Below are 22,956 nucleotides of genomic sequence, written 5' to 3'. Positions count from 1 at the left end.
TTAATTTTAGGGCCTCCCTGGTGGCACAATGGGTTAAGCACCGCACTATGAAGCAATCAGCAGCCTCTGCAGCACGAGTCCAATCCCCAGCCCACTAGGCAGCGACCCACATGGCACAGCAGACCTCTCCTGTCTCGCCCGCTGTTCCCCTCAGCAGTGTACTTTGGTCAGTCTGCCTATTCTGCTCCCCACTGTCTCTGGTGAATCCTCTCACCCCCCACATCTCTGGCCTGTACCCAGCTCTTGTATGTATAAATAAATACATCTTTTAAAAAAAAAAAGTTTTATGAATTTTATAAAGTAAATAAGATACAGAGACAAGGCCCTTGTCCATGAAAATCTGAGCTTAGTGGACTTGTAAAGGTAGTAGGCCAATGGGCAGACAAATCTCATTCAAGTCTTAAAAGGGGATGTGGGGTGGCAGTGTGTCTCACAACGATACTCCCCAATTGAAATCCACAAACCACTCAAAAGAGTATCTGAATGAGGCTGAGAATGAGAGAATAATGGATGTGATACGCTGCTGGAACACCCTTCAGTCTGCTCAATAACGGAGACTATGAATTGTTTTCCTGACCCAGATGCCAAAAGTGGCATGGCGATAATGAAGTCAGAGATAGAGAACTTCAAGCACCTTTATTGCTGGGTATCACATGTACCTTAAATTAGTATGGCATAGAAAATCTGATAAATATTTATCCCAGTTTATTTTTTAATTTTTAAAAAGATTTATTTTATTTATTTATGCATACAAGAACTGAGGTGCAGGCCAGAGGAGCGGGTGGTGAGAGAATTCACCAGAGACAGAGTGGGGACCAGAACAGGCGGATCTACTGAAATACACTGCTGAAGGGAGCAGAGGCAAGACAGGAGAAGTCTACTGAGCCATGTGGGTTAGCTTCCCATGTGGCCAGGGATTGAACTCATGCTGCAGTGGCTGCCGATAGTTTAATCATACTGAGACTTAACCCCTTGTGCCACCAGGGAGGCCTTTATTCCCAGTTTTATTCTACAAGGATGGATGAACTTAATCCAGACCAAGACAGAACAGTTGAAAATTGAATGTATGAAAACTGAGAAAGTAACCACGTAATTTTTGAAAGTGTGAGAGTCAAAGGCTAAGTGTTGTCAGAAGAGGTGGTCAGAGAGCAAATCCTAGACCTGCCCCAGCCCTAGACTGGCCCCAGTAATCCAGGATTAAAGACAGTTCTGCAAATACCTGCAGGCCAGTCTAAATTCTGCATGCCTAAGTTTTCTGATCCAAAAAAAGAGAATACCTGCCTACCTTACAGGATCTAATACTGGGCAATCTGTGCGGCATTATGTACGCCTTGCTACACTCAGTTAAACCTTTAACACCAGACCTTTAAAACTAAAAAGCTATTAATAATAACTAATATTTGTTATGGGTGTTGAGTTCTAATCCCAAGTTGGACACAGAGTCTTACAAGAATTATCAGTTTCTCTCAATGGCCCTAGAATAGGTCAAAGTCTCAGCCCCGTATTACAGACTAAGAAACTAAGATTTCCAACTGTTAACTAACCTGCCCAAGTTCTCCAAAAAACAAAAGTAGTGGCACCTGAATCAGAAGTCAGGTTTTCACTCTGGAGAGCCAACATTTTTATCCACTGTTACAAGGTTTTAAAAATGTAGATTTCAGGGCCTCCCTAGTGGCGCAACGGTTAAACACTGGGTTGCGAAGCTGCCCGCTGCCTCTGCAGAGCCAGTTCGATCCCCAGTCACCGGGCGAGGGTCCCACATGGCGCGCAGACCTCTCCTGCCGCCCGCTGCTCCCCTCAGCAGTGTACTTCGGTCCTTCTGCCTGCTCTGCTCCCCGCTCTGGCTCTGGTGAATTCTCTCACCCTCCCGCGCTTCTGACTGTACCCAGTGCTTGTATAAATAAAAATAAATAAATCTTTAAAAAAAAAATAGATTTCACTCTTCGGGGGACGGTGTCCAGAGGCATTCAGAATGGTCCAGCCTTTGGCAGACCGTCCCAGACTACCCCACAACACAGCCTCTAAGACCACCTGGCTGTCCAAACCCCTGGTAAGAGGACTGTGGACTTTCATACCAAGAAGGCTGGGAGAGCACCACCCTCCGCAAGCAGTGCCGGCCAGGCCAACTTCGAGGAGCTCATACTGTGAGACCCAACGTTCCTAAGAGGCGTCTAAAATGAAAAACCTGGGGGGAGAGGGAGGGGTGGGGAGAGGAAGGACTAGTGTCAAAATAAGTGGGGGGGTACAATTGTATGGGAAATATAACCAAAATGAAAATGCATACATTGTGCAAAGATGAAAAAAGATGTAAGAATTATATAAAATAAAATATTTAAATAAAATAAAATAAAATAAAATGAAATGAAATGAAAAACCTGCCAGTGGGGCCGACAGTGGCTCTGTGTGAGCCAAGTGTGCCCATGGCAGGCTCAAGCGGGATTTCCACACAGAGCAGCTGAAAATCACTGCGAAAGTGTTGAAAACACAGCCCAGAGTCAGAAAACACTAAATTAAAAATGAAGCTTTTTTAACTAAAAAAAAAAATCAAAAGGCAATAACAAAAGTAACTGTCACAAAATTAAAATCTTGTAAAGTAAAACTCTGAATACATACAGGCATTTTTAAAATTTTTAAATCCTCAAAATGAGAGTCTAAGGATCAATTATGCAATTAATGAGAACAATACCAATTGAAAAATTAAAGGGGAATGGGCCTCCCCGGTGGCGCAGCTGTTGAGCACTGGGTTGCAAAGCTGCCCGCAGCCTCTGCAGCGCTGGTTCGATCCCCGGCTGCTCCCCGGCCACAGGAGGAGGGTCCCACATGGCGCGCAGACCTCTCCTGCCACCTGCTGCTCCCCTCAGCAGTGTACTTCGGTCCTTCTGCCTGCTCTACTCCCCGCTCTGCCTCTGGTGAATTCTCTCACCCTCCCACGCTTCTGACTGTACCCAGTCCTTGTATAAATAAATAAATAAATCTTTAAAAAAAAAAAATTTAAAGGGGAAAATCTGCAGAGACTAGTGTGCCCATTCTCCACTGACTATACAGTTTAAAAGAACACTCAGAAACATACATGTACAGAGGAAGAGAGGGCCTTCCTGGAGGCGCAGGAGGTTGAGCGTAGCGCTGTGAAGCTGTCCGCAGCCTCTGCAGTGCAAGTTTGATCCTGGCAGGCCACAGAGCTACCCACATGGCGCAGCAGACCTCTCCTGTCTTGCCCGCTGCTCCCCACAGCAGTGTATTTCAGTCAGTCTGCCTGTTCTGCTCCCAGCTCTGTCTCTGGTGAATCCTCTCACCCTCCCGCACATCTGGCCTGTACCCTGGTTCTTGTATGCATAAATAAATAAATCTTTAAAAAAAAAAAAAGAACATTTAAAAAAGACAAAGGAAGGGCCTCCCTGGTGGCACAGGTAGTTGAGCATAGCACTGTGAAGCTGTCCGCGGCCTCTACAGTGCCGGTTCAATCCCTGCCGGCCTCGGAGCAACCCACATGGCGAGCACACTTCTCCTGTCTTGCCACTGTATTTCGTCAGTCTGCCTGTTCTGTTCCCCGCTCTGTGTCTGGTGAATCCTCTCACTCCCCCATTCCCACCTCTGGCCTACACCCCAGCTCTTCCATGCATAAAATAAATAATAAATAAGTACTTAAGAGGTGGGTTTTGAGGTTGTAGAAAGAGGAGTAATGATAACCAGAAGTGATTTACTGAAAACAAGTCTATCAGGAAAGATTACCACCTGGACTAAAAAGTAAAGGAATATAAATACACCCCCTCAAAGTGGGGTCTGCAGCCCAGCAGCCCAGGCATCAGCTAGAGTATCAGCAATGGGCACTATCTGGTTGTTGCTGAATCAGAATCTGCATTTTCACAAGGTGCCAGGCAATTCTGCACATAGAACAGATCGACACTTCAAAGCATCTGATGAGCAGCTCATGATATCTTTGCAGACAGAAGATTTCATTCTATTAATTTGTTATACAGATTTGCAGGGTAAATGTTCAGCAGTTGACACTGTTTCATTCACTTCTCATAATAATCCTACAAAGTATGCGTATTGTGTGTCACAAATAATAGTAGCAAAGATTAACAACACTAGCCACCAGACACTGAAGGATTTCATATATATTAATGTATTTAATCCTCTTAACAACTCCTTTTTTCCCCTAAAGATTTATTTCATTTATTTATGCATACAAGAGCTGGGGAATAGGCCAGAGATGGGGGGGGGGGTGAGAGGTGTCACCAGAGACAGAGTGGGGAACAGAACAGGCAGATCCACTGAAATACACCACTGAGGGGAGCAGTGGGCGAGACAGGAGAGGTCTGCTGCATGTGGGCCAGCTCCCTGGTTAGGGATAGAACTCATGCCACAGTGGTTGGCAACAGCTTGACAGCACTAGACTCCAATCCCTGTGCAACCAGGGAGGCCCCACAACTCTTTATGGTAGGTATTATTATTATTCACACTGTATATATTATGAAACTGAAGCAGAAAGCGACTCACTCATAATTACCTAAAGCATATGTCCAGTGCCTAACCACTCCTTCTAAGGCTAAGTGTGCTGCCACAGTGGGCCACAAGACAGTCCTGCAGGAAACAATAAACAACCAGATCATAAATTTAAAAAAAAAAGGGAATGGGGGAGTTAACATAAGTAAAGATTTTAACGGAATTCCCCGAAAGGAGGGAGACAAGAAACATAGGTTTATTGATCACCTCTAGTCACGGGCCATGAGTACTCTGCATCCATGTTTTATTCAACCTTTCCAACAAACCCATTTGTAGGCACTAAGACATTTTATATATGAGGTAATGGCAGCACAAACAAGTTAAAGACCTTGCCAAGTCATACTACTTGTGAGAATTCAAACAAGATTCTAAAATCAAGGCTGACTCTAAAGCCTGTGCTTTCCTTTTATTTGTTCTGCATCCATCCCTGATCCAGTCCCATCACTACAAATAACAGATAAGGACACAGTCATGCTAACTATATTAAGATGAGGCCCCTTAGCTAAGAGAACAAATACATTATAGAACAGAACTGTGAACCTAAAAAGATCAAAGCAGGATGCAACAATGGGCTAGAACGGAGTTCAAAAAAAGGAGGCTCTGGGCCTCCCTGGTGGCACAAGGGGTTAAGCACCACACTATGAAGCAATCCGCAGCCTCTGCAGCACGAGTTCGATCCCCGGCTGGCCAGGGAGCAACCCACATGGCGCAGCAGACCTCTCCTGTCTCCCCTGCTGCTCCCCTCAGCAGTGAATTTCAGTGGATCCACTGTGGTGAAGCTCCTGACTCTATCTGTGGTCAATCCTTTCACCCCTCACACCTCAATATATACCCCAGTTCTTCTACAATATATATATATATTTAAAAAAAAAAAAAACATGGATCTGATAGGAGTAACCTTATGAGTTTTAGTAAAACTCCAGGATTGGCTAATTGGCTAGTCAGGCCTGCTACTAATCTGACCCTGGCCTGTAGATTAGACCTGCTGTGCTAATCTATACTAAATTTAACTGGCCCCCTGCTTTCTTTGTGAGACCAAATCCCACACATATGCCCCAGGTAACTTAATTCTGACATTTTGTTAAAACTCAAGAAACCTGAACTCTTCTGGAAAGTATCCATGATCCACAGCTCAATTATTTCCCTCAAATGGGTACAGCAAGTCAGGACGTGCAATGAGGCCAGTGAGTCATCCCAGACCTCAACTATTTCAAACTCTGAATCAATACTTACAAATTCAAGAAGACTCTTTCTCAGATAAACTCAAGGACAAACCTATTCATGTTCATAAAACAGTACAGGTAAATCCGTTCATTGAACCTAGGAGGCCATTTGCAAACCTACAAAGAATGAAGGCAGGAAAAGCTGCCTGCAGTCCAGTCACTCTCACCACAATCCCTGTGTTTTCAATTCCAGTTAGAACTGGCAAGACCCTAACAGTGAAATCTGGTAACCCCGAGGTCTAGATTCTCAGGACAACCTACATTGAAGTAACACGAGCTTCCCTATGGAATAGTCTTGTCAAAGTGGGCAGGTTTTCCTGGCTGGATCAGAACAGCCTGTGTCTCCTCTCATTCAGTTCTCCCTTGGAAGCCAAGCATCTCTCTAGGGAATGCCATCTGCAGTGGACATCGGGTGTCTGAAAGCCTTGTTTTCACCATACAGACATCCTGGTCCACTTCTAGTTCTCAATTTCTCTGCTCTTTCTTACACAGAAAGAAACCTTGGTAAATGGCAGTCTTTGAGAACTTTTCCCTACAGTTCCTCTCCCATGAAACAGTACAGTTCTAGTCCAGAATCAGATGATTCCTAGAGCTTTATTCAGTTCAGGCTGGCTTTATACCTAGAATTCCAGAGCCACTTTGTAAACCCATGTCTTTCTTTCCTGAAGAAGCCTCAATGCCTAAACCCACCCTCAAGGGTTCCCAGACCAACACATCAGCACCCTATTCTTTTCTGGGCCATCAGTTCTCAAATTTCAGCAGTCACCTGGAGAGTCATTAAAATAGGTATTACTGAACTCACTCCTTGGACCTCTGATTCAGCAGGTCTAGGTAGGACTTGAATATCTGCATTTGTAGCAAACTCCCAGAGAATGATCATGTTGCTCATCCGGAGACTACACTTTGACAATTACTGCTCTGTGTCAACAATATTTCAATTCATTCCCAGGACTAAACTGGGAATCAGCGAGGTATGTAAGGAGGAAGATGCTATACAGAAGGGTTCATTACAATACATAATATCCGGTGCTTTGTCCTACATAGAAAATTCCTTTTTCTTCTAGAGTAGACTACAATTGGATCTCACAGGTGAAATATTTAGTTTAAAATAGTTGACAGTTGAGCGCCACGCTGTGAAGCTGTTTGCAGCCTCTGCAGCGCGGGTTTGATCCCAGCCGGCCGGCCGGCGAGAATCCCACATGGCGCACCAGTCCTCTGTTGCACCCACAGGCGAGACAGGAGAGGTCTGCTGCGCCATGTGGGATTCTTGCCGGCCGGCCGGGATCGAACCCACACTACAGAGGCTGCGGACAGCTTCACAGCGTGGCGCTCAACCGCCTGCGCCACCAGGGAGGTCCCTCTTTTCTTCTTTTTATAAACTATATCAATGTACAGTTGATAACTCAGGATTTCTAGCTGATAACCACACATTTAACACCACCTTACAAATTGAAGAGAAAAGGACAGAAAACTTTTTTTTTTTTTTTTTGGTGGGACCCTCGCCGGAGGCCGGGGAACAAACAGGCGCTGCGGAGGCTGCAGCCTCGCAGCCCAGTGCTCAACCGCTGTGCCACCAGGGGAGGCCTGACAGAAAACATCTGTCAGATGCCTTGTCATACTAACAGCAAAGTGCACATACAACTCGCATCTTTAAATTTTAGAAACACTGGTCAATGTGTACAACTTTGATACAATTTCAGGATGCCCAGGACAACCATGGTCGCTTCATGCAAATCACTGACAGTTCCTAAATCACTTTGAGATTTGATGATCCAATTGTGTAAACTTACTGAGGGCAAGAGGCACAACTCAGATGAGAGGTGTGTTTATTAGCTCCCCCACTCTAAGGTCATTCATAAGGAACATTTTATTCTTCCTCTTCATTGTCTTTGTCTTCTAACTTTTTCCTGATTTCAAAGGGATCCTTTGTGTCATTAAACTTTCAACTTTGTACCTTCCAAACTTTCAATCTTTGTGCCTTCCAACTTACAGTAGACAATTTCACATCCTCCAGCTTTGCGATCTTATTGTCATAAGGCTATTCCAATCACATAAGCTCTTCCATGTATCACCCAGCTCCTTTACCACATCTCCAACATAGAGGCCTGAGTCCAGGGATTCCAGACAGAGACCTTTTGGGTCATTAGGTCATTTTTGCCCCCCTTCAGTGAATCTCTAACCCCTTCACTGCCCAATCATAGCATACTTTTATCACCATCGCCATCGCATCAAATTTAGACTTCTCTTTCTCAGATACTATTTTCTACCTCTCAGAGCTCTTCTGGCAAACTCTGCAAAACTGACTAAGACCTCTGGGTTTTACTGCCTATGTTCCTCTCTACCCAAAGAAGGTATAAGCAGACATTTAGCCTTTGGCTTCATGGGTCACCTTAGCCATCCTGACTAATCTCTAAAGAGAGATTTTTATAAAGGTGAAGGGCAGACAGACCTAGGACCTTCTGAGGTACAGTTAGAGACCTATATAAACCCTCAAATTCACTAATCCCATTAAAATATATCATTTATTTCATAAACACAGTACAGTAAGCAGCTAGGAACAATGCAGCCACATCTCTTTAGAGAAACATGGATGGCTTAAAATAGGAATTTCAACCCATAAATGCCAAGAACAAGCTATTTCTGGTATGTCTGTATATAGAAAGAAACACATAGAAACAAGTGGTTGGAAATGTGGTTAAGACAGAGGAAGGTTGCTGGAGAGAGCACTGCATTTACTCAGAAGAGTCTGAGTCCAGTGCTGCCTCCTCGGTAAATTACTGGAAGCCTCTGAACATCATCCCTACATCCTAATCCTCCTAAGCAGAACAATACCCACTTTATGGGCTGTGCAAGGAATAATTACAATACAGTTTCACTTATTCTTCAGCAAACATTCTGAGCTCTCATAATGTGCACTAAGAATGCAGAGAAGAGTCCCTGCCCTCGCAGTGCATAAAAGGTCCTCCTCCTTGGAGGGTACCCAACAATTTACAAACTACTTAGAACTAGAGGGCGATTCTTCAAGGACAGAGAGCCCCCAATCCATGCTGAATAAGAACCTGGTACACAGGGCCTCCCTGGTGGTGCAAGGGGTTAAAACGCAACCTATGAAGCTGCTTGCAGCCTCTGCAGATGAGTGTGATCCCCAGCCAGGGAGTTCCCCACATGGTGTGGCAGACCTCTCCTGTCTCGCCTTCTCCTGTCTCGCCCGCTGCTCCCCTCAGCAGTGTGTTTCAGTCAGTCTGCCTGTTCTATTCCCCGCTCTGTCTCTGGTGAATCCTCTCACCCCCTGCATCTCTGGCCTGTACCCCAGCTCTTGTGTGCATAAATAATCTTTATAAAAAAAAAAAAAAAAACAACCTACCAGTGAGAATGGCACATATTAAAAAAACTAGCAACAACAAATATTGGCGAGGGTGTGGAGAAAAAGGAAAAAATGTTCAACATCACTTGTAATCAGGGAAATGCAAATCAAAACTACCATGAGATACCATCTTACACCAGTGAGAATGGCACATATTAAAAAAAAAAAAAAACACCTGGGTAGTCAGCAATAGACAAGATGACTGTTGAATGAATGAAAAAAACTATTTCTATTTCTGATCTGTAAACTTTCCTCTCCACGTAAAAAAAGGGATTGATCTATAATAATCACCTCACTCACTGAGGAAAGAAACATCAACACTCAGAAACATATGGAAGGGAAAGCAAAAATGACACTTCCCACTATTTGTCATCCCATGACAGGGCTCAGCAGAGTTCTTCTTGTCATATTAAATCTCCCAATATCTGGGCCTCCCTGGTAGCACAAGGGGTTAAGCACAGTGCTGTGAAGCTCTCTGGACCTCTCCTGACTCGCCCGCTGCTCCCCTCAGCAGTGTATTTCAGTCAGTCTGCCTGTTTTGTTCCCCACTCTGTCTCTGGTGAGTCCTCTCACCCCAGCACCTCTGGCCTGTACCCCAGTTTTTGTATGCATAAATTAATCTTTTTTTGGTAAAGTACCTACTAGCTTGCAGTAGCAGTTCAGCAGAACTCTTTAAAAAAAAAAAAATCAGTCTCCCCAGATCTGAAAATGCCTGCAAAGGCTGTAGGAAATGGCTCACATTGCCCTCTGTGACCATTAAGCTGCAAGATAACTAAGTTACTGGAGTTTTTTAACTTTGTTATTTTCTTACATTATTGTTCATTTTTTTTTACAATTTTTGATTTCTCCTCTCAGGTGCAGTCCCCATAAATCACCCACCACCACCTCATGCATGAGCTGTCACCACAGTCCCTTGCGCTCTTCCGTCCCTCCCATGCTGTGTGCCTCAGACCTATACTTGCTGCAAATTTTGTCTTTTGTTTTTATATTGACCCTTTACTCGGTTTCCCTACATTCCTCCTATACATGAAGCCATCTGATATTTTTCTTTTTCCTTCTGACTTATTTCACTGAGCATAATCCCTTCTAGTTCCACCCATTGCTGCGAATGGCATGAGTTTATCTGTTTTGATGGTATTCCATTCTGTATATGTACCACATCTTGTTGATCCATTCTTCTGTTTTGGACATTTAGGTTGTTTCCTTATCTTAGCTATTGTAGACAGTGCTGCAGGAAACACAGGAGTGCAGGTTTCTCTTCCAATTAAATTTCTTGTCTCCTTTGGGTAGATTCCTAGAAGTGGAACTACTGGGTCATATGGTAACTCCATTTTTAGTAATCTGAGGAACCTCCACACAGCTTTCCATAGTGGTTGGACCAGTTTCCCACCAGCAGTGTAAAAGGGTTCCTTTTTTCTCCATATCCTCACCAGCATCTGTTGTTGCTAGATTTTTTTTTAAAGATTTATTTTATTTATTTGTGCATACTAGAGCTGGGATACAGGCCACAAGTGGGGGAGGGGTGAGAGGATCCACCAGAGACAGAACAGGCAGACTGAGAAATACACTGCTGAGGGGAGCAGTGGGCGGGACAGGAGAGGTCTGTGGCGTCATATGGGATTCTCACCGGCAAAGGATTGAACTCATTCTACAGTGGCTGCAGATAGCTTCATCCAGCTGAGACAACCCCTTGAGCCACCAGGGAGGCCCTTGCCAGTTTTTTTTAATATGGGCCATTCTCACCAGTCTAAGTTTTAGACTAGAGTCTAAGTTTTGCACTAGAATTTTTCATTATGTGACATCAAGAGTACGTATTTGAATAAATAATAAATGTGCTAACAGAAGACCGATCTTTAACCTAAATGTAGGAAATTGCAACTCTGTTCCTAATTCTTCAGACATAAACCAGCCTTTCTCAGCCATGGCATTACTGACATTTGGGTTCAGATAATTCTTGAATGGGGTAGCTGTCCACTATATTACAGAATGTTTAGCAGAGTCAGGATGGCCGAGCTAGACAGTCTAAGGTGCTGTGGTCAGAATATTTAGCAGAATTCCTGACCTCTACCCACTGGATGACACACAGGCTATTTAAATAAGAAATACATAAGATAATATAAAATATCATTGTTTGTACTCTAAATACAAGACATTTTCAGATCATCAGATAAGAAAGTACCAATGCACCTAAAGGTAATCTATAATTTAGAAATAAACCAATGAGTTAATGAATGGTACAAAAAGTACTGACAGCATAAAATGTGACCAAGCAGCCTACCTGCCATTTTTTAGACACATTACTTATGCAAGGTAACTCTTAGAAGTCCTTCGCATCTTGAAATCTCCCATTTAATTGCTCCAGTCAGATTCTTAATTTTTTTCTTCCTATTCTTTTCTGAGAGGAAAAAAAAAAAAGTTTCCTACAGCACAGAAGGCAAGAGAGCTATTATCACCACTATTTATTGAGCATTTTCTAACTAAGGGACTTAGTTATTTAAATTAAGCAAGTCTCATTGGAAGTTTCTTAAGGAAAGGAGACAAGAGGATGATCAAAAATTTTTAAATAAAACCCTGGAGCCACAAAGGAAACTGGGGATTCCTGACGTTTACCTAAGACTTACACCATCACTTCCCAGCTTTTCCGTGTAGATACTTCTCTTTAGAAAAAGATCACGTTTACATTATTCTTTAAACACTGGGATTTCAGCACTTAATAACATAATCCTAAACCTGCATATAGCATGTAGCACTTTTTATAAAGTATTGTTGGTGTTAATTATAAAAGAAATTTATGGTCATTGTACAGAATCTAAAAAGCCCACTTGAGGCCTCCCTGGTGGTGCAGGGGTTAAAAACCATGCTATCAACTATTGCCAGCCACTGCAGCACAAGTTGCTGGCCGGCCAGGGATCTACCCATATGGTACAGCAGACTTCCCCGGTCTCCCCGCTGCTCCCCTCAGTAGTGTATTTCAGTAGATCTGCCTGTTCTGCTCCCCACTCTGTCTCTGGTGAATCCTCTCACCCCCACACCTCTGGCCTGCACCCCAGCTCTTGTATGCATAAATAAATAAATCTTTAAAAAATAAATAAAAGCCAACTTTATTCGGTCCCCACACAGGCCACCAAAATAAAAAATAAAATGCCTATTTTTTAAAATATTGATTTTTGTGCTCGCTTCGGCAGCACATATACTAAAATATTGATTTTAATGATGATATATACATACTATATAACAATATATTATCCTGTAATGATGATATAAACAGAAACAAATGCAAAGGTAAAGATTAGCCAGCTGTTCAGCAATCAACTACTATTAATGGATTAAGGTGGCCAAGTACTTCAGTGTTAAGTCACAGATGGGTCTCTTTAGAAAATGCCCATCAATTCTGAGAAAAAATTCTGACTTCATAATAATTCCATAAGCCTAATTAAAACTGTGGCACCAGTGCTGTATAAGACAGGAACTGGGCTGGGCCTCTGTGTGTTGGAAGAGTTTGGCATTTCGGAGGAAAGCAGTCCATATAACAGAAGCTGTTTTCCAGAGTGAAGTGGAATGCTTTCCCACAGAAGCAAAAACTAAAGGAAAACTCATCTCTACTCTGTTTTGGTATCATCATTTATAGTCTGCACCTAACAGACAGCCAACCCTTAATAAACAAGGGACTCTTTCTATGGACCCCAGGGCTTCTCAGCTCTGCCCACCACCCCCCACCCTCTCCAGGCCCCAAGCCGTCTGAGACGGCCTTGTCACCCTCAGATGACAAGTGCTCGTTCCAGGAGGTAGGTACAGGCCCTCCATCAAGAGAGCGTAGGCTAAACTACCTGTTCAAGGAACATCTTTCCCCATTCCAGAGTTAGAAATAAAATAACAGTGACATTCCAGGGGCCAGAAAGGGGAACCATGGTGGTCTTGCATGGAGAAGCCTGCAGGGGGCATGTGGTGGCGATGGATTTGGAGAAAGGGCCCAACCGTCTGACAAGTGTAAAATAACTGAAATGCCTAAAACTGGAAGATTTAGTATCTGAACAAATTAGTCAGAGTTAATATTGACACGGCAGTGGGCTAGTCATCCTGCTGTAAAATGAGGCTCAATGTTTAGAAAACAAAATTAAAGAATTCCAATATTACTATGCCTTTTCCAAGACAAAGAAGGTAAGAAAATGGGACTCAAGTGGACAGACCTATGATCAGTTTTAACTTTTACCTCCATAAAATAGCTCCTTTCTAAAGGAGGATATGTCTTACGGTTTAATTCATTAATAATTATTAGTGGTTGGTTCCTTGGAGAACACCTCCAGATCCCTTAACAATCACAAAACTGAAGTGCAAGACACTTTATAGGCTCAAAAATCTTAACAGAATAAAGACCTCGCATTCAAATTAGATTTTACTGAATAGCTAATTATAATACCATTCGTGGCTGGCAATAACACAAATAAGGAGAATTCTTGTCTTTCTCTCTCTGGAAGGCCTCAATTTAACACCATGAATCATGTGGTCCTTGACATATGGTAACTTCCGGGGTGGGGGCTGGGGGGAGGCAGATGACATTTAGCACAGGACATGTGAGGCTGTGGGAAAAGGGAAGTTCTTAGCCACAAGAACCAGGACAAAACCCCTGCCCTTGGGAAAAATGCCAAAATCTCTGAAGTCCACTGCAAAGCAGTTAAATTCTTAGCATCAGAAGATTCTGTTAGATGAACACAAATCACAGCAGAGAATCAGAATAAGTTTTTGAAAACTACACTATAAAGTTGAAAACTATTTTTCGGCATAAGAATCCATGCTAAGGAATAGTCCCCAGGGTGAATAGGATAACCCCTCCCCCACTGGTTTAAGCTAATTTGCCTTGAATTTTTTTCATCATTCAAGAACAGAGAATATCACAATGACTAACTTCACTGAGTGCTTATTACTATGTAAGCTTATTACTCTGTAAGACTAAATGCTCTATACGCGGGCCTCCCCCGTGGCGCAGCGGTTGAGCGCTGAGTTGCGAAGCTGCCCGCAGCCTCTGCAGCGCCGGTTCGATCCCCGGCTGCTCCCCGGCCACCAGAGGAGGGTTCCACATGGCGGCAGACCTCTCCTGCCGCCCGCTGCTCCCCTCAGCAGTGTACTTCGGTCCTTCTGCCTGCTCTGCTCCCCGCTCTGGCTCTGGTGAATTCTCTCACCCTCCCGTGCTTCTGACTGTACCCAGTGCTTGTATAAATAAATAAATAAATCTTCAAAAAATAAATAAATAAATAAATAAATAAATAAATGCTCTATACGCATTAGCTTATTAAGCCTTACAACAATGCTATAAATTCTAAACAATGTTAACTCTAAAATAGGAATTTTCTTTAAAGGCTTTGATAATAAACACAGCAATTTTTAAGAAACTTGATTTGTAATATGATAGAAGCACTACATAAGTTATTAAAACCATCTTTGGCTTAAAAATATGAATTAAGCATAAATACATTAGAAAACCACTCTGGGCCTTCCTGGTGGCACAGGCAGTTGAGCGCAGCACTGTGAAGCTGTCCGCAGCCTCTGCAGCATGGGTTTCGATCCCGGCTGGGGGAGCAACCCACATGGTATAGCAGACCTCTCCTGTCTCGCCCGCTGCTACCCTTAGCAGTGTATTTCAGTCTGCCTGTTCTATATCCTGCTCTGTCTCTGGTGAATCCTCTCACCCTCCCGTGCATCTGGCCTGTACCACAGTTCTTGTATAAATAAATCTTTTAAAAAAAAAAAGAAAAGAGGGGCCTCCCTGTTGGCACACACAGTTGAGCGCTGCACTGTGAAGCTGTCCGCAGCCTCTGCAGCGCGGGTTCGATCCCGGCTGGCCTGCAAGGGTCCCACATGGCGAAGCAGACCTCTCCTGTCTCGCCCACTGCTCCCCTCAGCAGTGTATTTCATCAGTCTGCCTGTTGTGTTCCCCGCTCTGTCTCTGGTGAATCCTCACCCTCCTGCGCATCTGGCCTATACCCCGGTTCTTGTATACATAAATAAATAAATCTTTAAAATATATATATTTTTAAAAAAAAGAAAAGAAAAGAAAAAGAAAAAGAAAACTACTCTTTATTCTGCCCTAGCAATCTCTACTGGGAAATCTATGCAAAACCTAAAGACCCTAAAAGGCTTTATTTGCTGAATTCAAATAGCTTTAGAATTCTAGTTAGAAGTCTTTATTTTAGGGCCTCCCTGGTGGCACAAGGGGTTAAGACGCAGCACCATGAAGCTATCCGAAGCCACTGTTGAACTGCAGGAGTTCAATCCCCGGCCAGGGAGCTACCCAAAAGGCGTCTCCTGACTCGCCCACCGCTCCCCTCAGTAGTGTATTTCAGTCGATCTGCCTGTTCTGTTTCCCACTCTGTCTCTGGTGGGTCCTCTCTCACACCCCCCCCCATCTCTGGCCTGTACCCCAGTTCTTGTATGCATAAATAAATAAATCTTTAAAAAAAAAAGTAAAATGAAAATAACAATAAGGGGCCTCCCTGGTGGTACAGGGGTTTTAAAGTCTTTGCACTACCAAGCTACCGCCAGCCACTGCAGCATTAGTTCAATCCCCAGCCAGGGAGAAAACCCACATGGCTCAGCAGACCTCTCCTGTCTTGCCTGCTGCTCCCCTCAGCAGTGTATTTCAGTAGAATCGTCTATTTGGCTCCCCACTCTGTCTCAGGTGAATCCTCCCTCTGGCCTTGACCCCATAAAAAAAAATAAAGAAAATAACAATACAAATGAGTATTAGTACTGAGAGGTAGAAATTACCCTTCTCGAACATGCTCAGCGAAATAAGCCAGAAAGAAAAAGAAAAATACTGAATGGTCTCACTCATAGCAGGAATCTAGAAAACTTAAATAAGGGACCAGGAAAATGAATAACTATAAGAAAGTGAAAATCAAAATCAACAAAAAACTATGAACCAGAGACACTTTTTAGGGGGGTGGGGGGCGGGAGGGGAGGGATTGGGGTCTAATGGGGGGGTTGCAATTGTATGGGGAATATAAAAATAAAATTTTAATAAAAAGAAAAAAAATTACCCTTCCCACTGCTAAATTTACAACTTTGCCAGCCCATTAAGAGAAAGGCATTTATATTTATACATAAATATATTAAAGTGGGAACTGTATTAATGATATACAAACATCTTGGATTTTACTTGGGAGAGATAATACTCTTTATATTTGGTTCCAACAGTTCTTTCTCTTGTTCAAAAGAAAAAGATATAAAAAAATTTTTTTTATGGAGACTATACCTCAAAATGGAGAGCTGCCAACTGGATCTTAAAGGAGCAAACTTTTTCCAAGAGTAGTTTCAACACAATCTCTTGTACAGACTGTACATGTTTCTGCTGGCATCACATTGGCATGAGTAAAGGTTTTCCTTTTTTCCCTCTCTGCGTTTTTCAAACCATATTTTGGAAGTATCATCAAAACCAAACACATATCAATACCAAAAGCCACAAAATTTGCTATTATATACCCACCCAGACATCTTACTATGTTGGCTAACTATTTCATGAGAATGCTTCAGAGGGCACATTTGCAGTGGAGGCAGAATAACCTAGATCCGCTCCATCACTTGCTAGCTATGTGACCTTGGACAATTTTCTTGCCGTAGCCTGACTTTTCTCCTTTGCAAAATGAGATGACAATTCCAACCTTATAAGGATTACCTGTTTGTGAAATGTCCAGCATAGAACAGACTCAAAGCAGTAAACAGTCAGTTATTACTGTTGCTATTCATGTAAGCTCCTTAAAAGCAAGGCATACTTTTTCTTGTAACTCAATTGCAGACTCTAATTATTGAGAAGTGAAATAAAAGCAAGAAACATCAAAGTTACAAATGAGGATTTAGTTTAATGTCAGTTTCACACTTGAATGAAATGGATCAGATACTAAACAAAAGTTCTGTCAAAATGACACAGCTTGGGGGCCTCCCTGGGGGCACAAGGGTTAAAGTAAAGGAAGCACTATTATCAAGCTATCAAGCTCTGGTCAACCACTGCAGCATGAGCTCAATCCCAGGCATGGAGCAGCAGACCTCTCCTGACTCGCCCCCTGCTCCCCTCAGCAGTGTATTTCAGTAGATCTGCCTGTTCTGCTCCCCACTCTCTGAATCCTCTCCCTCTCACACACACACACCCCCTCCACATCTGGCTTACAACCCAGCTCTTGTATGTATAAATAAATAAATCTGAAAAAAAAAAAAAAAAAGATGACAGAGCTTGGACTAGCTTCATTTTTGGTGATGGAAGTTGATGGAACCAAGAGATAGTGAGGAAAACCTGATGACGCAGGTATGCAGGAGCTGAGGGAGAACATGTCCAAGAAAACTGGGCTTCTGATTGACATGACTGTACAGGAGACAGCATTTATGAGGGACCTGCTGCAGAGACATATTTAGGGCAGTTTTACACACCCCAAAAAGAGGCTAACAGCATCTCACTTTTCCCTGGAACTATGTTAATCTATATTTATTCCCTACTTTCCTTATGTAATAGGGTTCTGAGATTTTTTTTTTTTTTTTTTTTTGCTATTTCCAGGAATCAAATTAAATCTCAAAAGTACAAGATTTTTTTATTTTTGGGCCTCCGTGGGGGCACAAGGGGTTAAGTGTCAGCACTATGAAGCTATCCAAAGCCACCGCAGCATGAGTTCAATCCCCAGCCAGGGACCTGACCCACATGGCGAAGCAGACCTCTCCTGCCTCACCCACTGCTCCCCTCAGCAGTGTATTTCAGTCAATCCTCCTGTTCTATTCCCCACTGTCACTAGTGAATCCTCTCTCCCACACCCTCCCCCGCACCTCTGGCCTGCACCCCAGCTCTGGAATACATAAATAAATCTTTTTAAAAAAAAGTACAAGATTTTTCCCAAACTGAAAATATTTCAAAAGTTCTGCCACAACACAGGGGGTTAAGATGCAACCTATAAAGCAACTGGCAGCATCTGCAGCACAGAGTTCAATTCCCCGGCCGGCCAGGGAGCAACCCACATGGCGCAGCAGACCTCTCCTGACTCGCCCGCTGCTCCCCTCAGCAGTGAACTTTGGTCAATCTGCCTGTTCTGCTCCCCACTCTGTCTCTGGTGGGTCCTGTATCGGGGTTGCTCTACAACACTTTCACTCCCCACACCTCTGTCCTGTACCCCAGCTCTTGTATGCATAAATAAATAAATCTTAAAAAAAAAAAAAAAGTTCTGCCACAAGTTTTAAAACCAATTCCAACTGAGTTCTAAAATTGGTGTGAGCCATGGGCCAGCATTATGGAATGAATGTCATTTCCCATGATGACCACTTTGATAAGACTAACACACACTTGCTGCTGTTTAAACATTTTAAGGAAATCTTAAGAGAGCTCTGTGATAGTAAATTAAAAATATGAGAATATCAGGCATGAGCATAATTGGAACTATGCTGCTTTTATGTCTGCGTCAACATTTTGAAATGGGTATAAAATGGTGACATTTTGTAGTAAAAGGTATGATTAAAGACAACACAACTTCTTGATCTTAATATAGGTTTTACTATTTGCATGCAATCCTTGTCAATGCCTATAACTACTACTATCAATATTTTAATTTACTTTCCCTGGTTTTAATTTTTTAACTTGCAACCTAATGGCTTCTTCATAATGAAATACTGATTCTTTTTTTTTTTTTTTTTTTTGTGGGACCCTTGCTGGTGGCCGGGGAACGAATGGGCCCAGGGCTCAACCGCTGCTCCACCAGGGGAGGCCCGGAATACTGATGCCTTTTAAGTCTTAGAAACATAGAAACTTCAAATCTGACTAATCCAAGGAAAAAGAAGCAAAAGAACCTCCCACATCACACCTTAGTACTAAGTATTTCCCTAATCCTGACAATGGGTTCCTTGGCCACCTGCTCGCATTAGGCCCTGACTAAAATTTTATGAACACCCACTGCAGTTACCAGGATGTTGCCATCACTTGTATAAAGCAGCTGGATTTTTTTCCCCATGCTGATTTATCGCAAAACGTCACAAGACAGGACTGTGGTCTGAGGCCAAACATGAAAAAAGGCATCTTCACAAAAGAGAAGCAAAGTCCAGGGCTTTTAAAAAAGCAGGTCTTACGCCCAGTAGCCAATATTCGCTTTTAAAACCAGGCGGTCTCCACGGTCCAGCCACGGAGCTGCTAAATGTAGTCTTGGGAACAAGAACCGGAGAGCTTGAAAGGGATCACCCGCAGAGCTCATCTTTCTTCGGGTTTTTTGCTTTTTTGGTTTTGTTTAAAGGTGGATCAGCCTCTAAGAGCCTGCTGGTGCAGCCAGGGCCCGGCATGGGCAGTGCCCAGGAAAAGGCAGGGGAAGGCTGCAGGGTGCCCGGGCTGGGCTGGCTGCTCGCCCCCTGCCCCCCGCCCCCCGCGGCGGCCCGCGTCCGGGGCAGGAATGTGCAAGAGGAAAGTTCCCCGGGCCCGGGCTTTTCCCGGACTCAAGCCCCTCAAATGACACCGCCAAGCACTTCCTTATGGGAACTGAAGGTCACGGGGCGCCCAGGGACAATGGAGCCCAACTGCAGGCCTCAGAAAGATGGAGCCAGCGAGATGCAGTGCGGGCAGGGCAGCAGGGGCGCGGGGATGCCCCGCCGGGCGAGCTGAACCGGGGGGTCAAGCCCGGGGACTTGGGGGGCAGAGGCTGGTCGTCCAGCCTGGCCCGCAGGCCCGCCCAGCACGCTGAGAAGCCAGAGGGGGCTCGTCCGACAATCTAGGGCATCTGCGGACCCCAAAGCCTTTCACACTGTGCCGGGGCGCGGAGCTAACGCCCGCGGGGTCCTCCCCGCTGACACCCCACACACCCTTCCGGGAAGGAGCGACACCTCCATGGGTGGGGGCGGGGGCGGGCGGGGGTCCGCCAGCGTCGGGGAGGAGAGGGGGGGTCTCGGCTCTCGGGGCTTCCAGCAGCAGACAGGGGAGGGGGCCCCGCGAGGCCCGGGAGCCCGGCCGGGGTGCAGGGGGAAGCGGGGCACCCGCGGCGCGCGGGGGTTTCGGGGCTGCCGACCCGGGGCGCGGTCGCCGGGAGCGGGGCCCCGCGGGCCGGGGCGGCGAGGGCGCGGCCTCCGGCCTCCGGCCTCGGGCCCGGGCCTGCCCGCGCGGCGCCGGCCGGCTTACCTGCTCCTCCTCCGGGGTCAGCTCGGGGGCCATGTCGGGCCCGGGCGCGGCCGCGGGCTCCATCGCGCCTCGGCGCCGCGGCCAGGAGCGGCCGACGCGTCCCCGCGCCTCAGCGGCCCCCGGCCGGCCGGCTCATGGTGGGGCCGGCGGGGCCCGGGCCGCGGGGCCGCCGCCGCCTCGGCCGCCTCAGAAGCCGCCCGGGAGCGCCGCGCGCCTGCGGGCGGAAACCCTCCCGGCCCGGCCCGGCCCGCGCGCCTCCGCCCGGGAGGAAAGCGCCGCGGCGCGGGCGGCGCGGGGGGAGAGGGAAGAGGAAGCCCAGAACTTTCTCGGCCCGAGCGGCCGGCCGCGGCTGAAGCCTCCGAGCCCGCCCGCCCGCTCCCTCGCGGCGCCCCGGTGCGGGCCCGACCGGCGCGGCGGCCTCTCAGCCCGGGCGCGGCGGCCGCGGGGCCTGAGGGCGGGAGCGAGGGAGGCGCCCCCCTCGCGGCTCAGCGCCCGCGCCGCCGCCGCCCCGCCGCCCGGGCCCCCCGCGGCTCCATTGAGAAACTGAGCGGCTCATTCACGGGCGCGGCGCGCGGGGCCGCCGGGGCGCCCGGGAGGGGGAGACAGAGAGAGCGGGGGAGGGGCGCCGCGGCCGGGGGAGGGCGGAGGCCGCGCGCGGGCCCGGGAGGGCGGGGGGCGCGCGGGGGGCGCGCGGGCGTGACTCGACCCCCTCAGGCCGCGGGCCGCGGCCCTCACGCCGCGGGACCCCACGGCCCCCGCCGGCCGCTCGCGCGGGACGCCGCGGGGGGCTGCGGGCCGGGACGCCCGGGCTCCCCGCCTCGCGCGGCCTGTGCGCCTCACGGAGGAGCTCGTTTTCGTGCCTCGCAGAAACGGCTTCCGACCCGGCGCCCCCGCCCGCGGGACGTGCGCTCCGGCCGGCGCGGCGGAGACGGGGCGCGGGGCCCGGCCGGGCCTGGGGCGGGGTGCGGCCCGCGGGGAAGGGAAAGCCCACGCGGGCTCGGCTTTGCCGCAGTCCGGGCCGAAAATAAAGATTCCGAACGAGGCGAACTGCTCAGGGGGGAGCAGCACGGCTAGTGCCCAGGCCGGAGCCCACCGTCCCAAACGCCAGGGCGGAGAGAGGGAGGAGGCTTTCCCAAGTGGATGGTGATCTGGCTTCCAAAGCCCCCTCCAGGACTTTTTTTTTTTTTTGAAGATTTATTTATTTATGCACACAAGAGCTGGGGTGCAGGGGGGTGAGAGGAGCCACCAGAGACAGAGTGGGGAGCAGAACAGGCAGACTGACCAAAGTCCACTGCTGAGGGGAGCAGCGGGCGAGTAGGGAGAGGTCTGCTGTGCCATGTGGGTAGCTCCCGCCAGGAGTGACTGGATTGCTTCATAGTGTGGTGCTTAACGCCTTAGCCCCCAGGGAGGCCCCCTCCTAGGATTTTTAAAGCAACCTCTGACCTCACCTTATTTCTGCATTATGGAAATAGGAACTTCTGGCTGCAGAAATTCCTGGTCTCAGACCTGTCCATCTCAGGTAGCAGGCTGACTCTGGGTTGAGCTCATCACTTCTTACAGGAGTTACAGTTTCAGTGTTGCGACCAGAGGCTCCTCTGGAAGACAGTCTATTTATTTAACAAGTGTTATTTATATGCCAGGCACGGAACTATGTGCAGGGTTACAATGGACAACACAGTGGTCTCTTGGGCTCCTAAGGACATCGGATGATCCCTCAACTACATGATGAAGTGAACAAGCAAGACCCACATAGTGTGTGTAATGTGGTTTGTAGAATGAAAAAACTGAACATGTGTTTGCAAATGCATACATAGAAAAAAACCTGAACAGATACACAAGAAAGCTCACTGGTTGTCTCTCAGAAGGGGAACCAACCAGGAGTCTGGAAACGGAGAGGGAGTCTTTTCCCCTCTGTGGTCTTTGGTGCATTCTGAGTTTTTTGTAACTTTTTTTATTGAAGTGTAATATGCACACAGCATGATGAATTTTCATAACCAGAGCACAGATTATGAAATATTTAGAATATCCCCAACTTGCCAAACCCCCCTTATGTCTCCTCCTAGTCATTATTCTCCTCAGAAGCAACCACAGACTTGGGTTCTAACAATATGGTGCACATATTTAAATTGTGCAGGTGGATGTATAACCTTTTCAAAGTTTTTTAAATAATAAATAGGCACATGGCTCTAGTACTAAGCTGGAGTGAGATAACAGCAGAGGCTGGGTAGAATAAACAACAGAGTGGCCACAGGAGAGGATAGGGTCTCAGCCCACTCTTGACAGGTTGACACTTGTTTAGCCCAGTGATCCACAGGACATCAGGGGTCAGAGATTTATCCCACCTCACACAGCTTTGTATTAAGTATTGAGTGAGAGCTTGTCCAGGCATTCTAACTCCTAGTGCAGGGATGAATGTAGAGAATTAATTAAAGGGAGCGGTTTAGCAGAATGAGCTAGGAGAAAGAACCCAGCAGTGTTTTCAAAGACACAGCTGTGTGCGGAGGCTTATGGGTGTGTAAGGGATCAGTTATCCAAAACTGTTACCCATCACAGATCTAACAGGACAATGTGTGGAAGTTTATGAGTGGGGACATGGGTAACAAACCCAAATGCAAGGCAGTTGGCTGCATTTGCTCGCGAGGTTAGATCTTAGGAGAATCAGAGTTCAAAGGATTGCCTTGAACAGTAGGTTGGAACCAATAAAATCAACTATGGTGTTGTTTTTCTACTCAAGCAAATCG

General features: G+C 46.4%; 1 protein-coding gene across 1 annotated transcript in view; it reads right to left on the bottom strand.

Annotated features, from left to right (window-relative positions):
• The window catches only part of PTPN9 (protein tyrosine phosphatase non-receptor type 9), a gene marked incomplete at its 5' end in the record, with an annotated part of 71,540 nt that extends 51,262 nt beyond the window's left edge, over positions 1-20,278 (bottom strand). The window contains one exon of the mRNA XM_084240355.1: positions 20,216-20,278. Coding sequence (XP_084096481.1) covers positions 20,216-20,278 — 63 coding nt within the window. The remainder of the gene's footprint in view (positions 1-20,215) is intronic.
• Between the last annotated feature and the right edge of the window lie 2,678 nt (positions 20,279-22,956).

This window comes from Talpa europaea (genome assembly GCF_964194135.1).
Source record: "Talpa europaea genome assembly, chromosome: 8".
Lineage (NCBI taxonomy): Eukaryota > Metazoa > Chordata > Mammalia > Eulipotyphla > Talpidae > Talpa > Talpa europaea.
The sequence above is the reverse complement of the archived record's forward strand: the minus strand, read 5'-3'. Positions and strand labels throughout refer to the sequence as shown.